This window comes from Helobdella robusta (genome assembly GCF_000326865.2).
Source record: "Helobdella robusta unplaced genomic scaffold HELROscaffold_33, whole genome shotgun sequence".
NCBI classification, from domain to species: Eukaryota; Metazoa; Annelida; class Clitellata; order Rhynchobdellida; family Glossiphoniidae; genus Helobdella; species Helobdella robusta.
Genome location: NW_008704623.1, coordinates 534,355 through 537,414, shown reverse-complemented (window position 1 = coordinate 537,414; position 3,060 = coordinate 534,355). Strand labels below are relative to the sequence as shown.

At 35.0% G+C, this 3,060-nt stretch overlaps 1 protein-coding gene across 1 annotated transcript; it reads right to left on the bottom strand.

Moving 5' to 3' along the window:
- Positions 1-1,267: 1,267 nt before the first annotated feature.
- Positions 1,268-1,456, bottom strand: HELRODRAFT_82506 (hypothetical protein; the record flags this gene model as incomplete). Its single annotated transcript, XM_009022724.1, has 1 exon — positions 1,268-1,456. A coding segment is annotated over one exon (189 nt), but the record flags the coding sequence as incomplete, so codon positions are not given.
- Between the last annotated feature and the right edge of the window lie 1,604 nt (positions 1,457-3,060).

The following is a 3,060-nucleotide window of genomic DNA, read 5'->3' as shown; positions in this document are numbered from 1 at the left end:
TCTTGCTGTTCTATGGTCTTCAGTTCTTCGTCGATGACGTCATCATCCACATTATCATCCTCCATCTCCTTCTTAAACTTCGAATCCTTCAGCCATTCCAGGTAGGTGTCGCTCTTGTCGCTCCTGACGTGGCGATCGTGACGACCATGATGATGGGAATGATGATGATAATTATGATGGTGGCTGTGATGATGATGATGATCACGTCGATTTATGATAATGTTCATGGTGATGATGGTGACAGTAATAATGACGATGGTGATAATAATGATAATGATTATGATGATGATCATCGTCATCGTCGTCATCATCATCATCATCGGCATGATAAGGATATAGTGATTACATCAATATGAAACTTCATTTTAATATTACCAAGATGATCATCACATTTCATCATCATTTCTACCATCCTCATCATCATCAACAACATCATCATCATCATCATCAACAACATCATCATCATCATCATCATCAACCTCATCATCATCATCAACAACCTCATCATCATCATCAAAGCGTTATCAAGCCATAAAAAGGCGCGCGCGCTCCGTCAAAACGTAAACAATGGCACGTGATCGCAGTTTCTAAAATTAAATTAGTGATGGGCTGTCTTTTATGTCGTCACAAATTTTTTCTCCTTAAAAATGTACGTACGTTTGTGTGTGTTTATAGTCTTCTGCGTGTGCGTGTGTTTTATTTTGTTTGCTTGTGTGTGTGGGGTGTGTATGTGTGTGGTGTTGTGTATGTGTGTGTGGGGTGTGTATGTGTGTGGTGTGTATGTGTGTGTGTGTGTGTGTGGTGTGCATGTATATGCTTGAACCAGTGTCTTGCCTATCTATCTACCTGCCTGTAGTCACGTATTCACACACCACACACACACTTCACATACACACACACACACACACACTTCACATACACACACCACACACACACACACACACGCACAGAATCAATAATTTTTTTAATTAAACCATTGGAGCAGTAAACTGCTAATAATTTTTTGTTCTTGTTGTTTAATTCTTTGTTCATTCGTTTATTTTATTTGTTGTTTTTACTGAGAGTGTGCTAATAGTGGCTGCAGTAGTAGCAACAGTAGTAGCAGCAGCAGCAGCAGCAGTAGAAGTAGTAGCAGTTGTAGTGGAAGTAGTTGAAGTTACAAACATAATGCATACAAATATGAAAAAATAAAAAGTCCCGAATGGGACCAAATGTTTGTTGTGGTGTAATGGTTAGCACTTTGGACTTTGAATCCAGCGATCCGAGTTCAAATCTCGGCAGAATCTGTCTGTTTTGTTGAGCCAGACAGACTATTTGTTTTTCCCATATATATCTGTAACCAGTTAAAAATCCACTTGAGTGTATTTCTTGTGATTCCACTTGCTTCTAATTTTAAAGCCAAACGTTTATGCGGTACCTTATCGAAAGCCCTAGCAAAATCTAAGTACACAATATCCCCTGCTTTCTTTTTGTCCAAATTTTTATAAAACTTCAAAAAAAGTCAAGCAAATTTATAAGGCGTGAACGAATACCAAAGAATACAAAAACGCGAAAAAATAATTGCTTGTTAATTAAGCTATATTTATGACAAAATAATAATAAATACAATAGCAACAATAATGTTAATCACACAAAACATATATGGCAGGCAATAATGACGATCCAGTTCATTTGATATTTACAACAACAAACAACATTAACTTCCGTTATGAGTGTCTGTCTGTCTGTCTGTCTGTCAGAACGTGTGTGTTTGTCTATGTGTATGTGTGTTTATATTGTTTCATTTGTGTGTATGTGTGTTGGTGCGTATGTTTGTGTGTTTATATGTGTATGATATTTATATTGTTTTGTTTGTTTGTGTGTGTGTGTAAATATGTGTGTTTGTACGTATGTTTCTGTGTGAATGTGTGTGTGTGTGTGATAATTGTGTAAAAGTTCACCGAACTATGTAAAGCATAATAAGTTATGCCATTCCATGTCGGGCCTCTTTTGTATTATTTATGTATTGTTTGAAGTTTCCTAAAAATAACTTGTATCATTTGACCTTTTCTATATATATATATATATATATATATGTGTGTGTGTGTGTGTGTGTGTGTGTATGTGTGTTGGAAAATATATATATATATATATATATATATATATATATATATTAACATATTAGCAGATAATATACATTGTTGGTGCGTATTCATGCATATCAACACGCTCTGTAAAAAATGTCACTATGATGTGTGTGTATGTGTATGTGTGCGTGTGTGTGTATGTGTGTGTATGTGTGTGTGGCAAAAGTTCAATACTTCCGTACTTGCGTGTATTCGTGTCTTACTACAATAGTTACATGCTCCGTTACGATGATTTTAAAAGGTAAGTTCTGCGTGGTGAAAGGTATGGCGAAAGGTATGGTGAATGTTACGTGATAGCTGGATGGATGAACGGGAAATCGATTTTGGTGTAAAGTGTTTTATCAAAGTTATAAAAATATTCCTAAATATTATAAATAATTATATAGAAATTTATAATTAATTGTGTGTGTTTGAGTTTCTTAGAAGCGTATGATAAATGTCAAATAACTAAGTTAAATTTAACATTCTTGCCAAGATTTTTTCTTTTTGAGAAACTGATGATTTAACACGCAGTCGTAATGTCTTCCGTGTAGGTTTATATCTGGGTGTATGTTTGTGTATGTATGTATGTGTGTGTGTGTGTCAGTGTATGTGTGTGTGTGTATGTATGTGTGTATGTATGTATGTTTGTATGTATGTATGTTTGTGTGTGTGTGTGTGTTTGTGTGTGTGTGTTTGTGTGAGTGTATGTGTATATGTCTGTTTTTTAATGAGTCTGTTTTTTTTCTTTTAAAAATACCACATTGATGCTATAAATAACTCGTTGAAAACATATAGGTAGGCACATCTACTCTTATCAGGAAAACTGCCTAATTATAAAAGAATTGCAAACATCATGCTAAAAACGCCAAAAAGCAATACACGGCTACATAATGCCTCCACAGATGTTGGTGGTATTGGAAAAATTTTCATGGTGTAGGAATTTTTTGTTCTT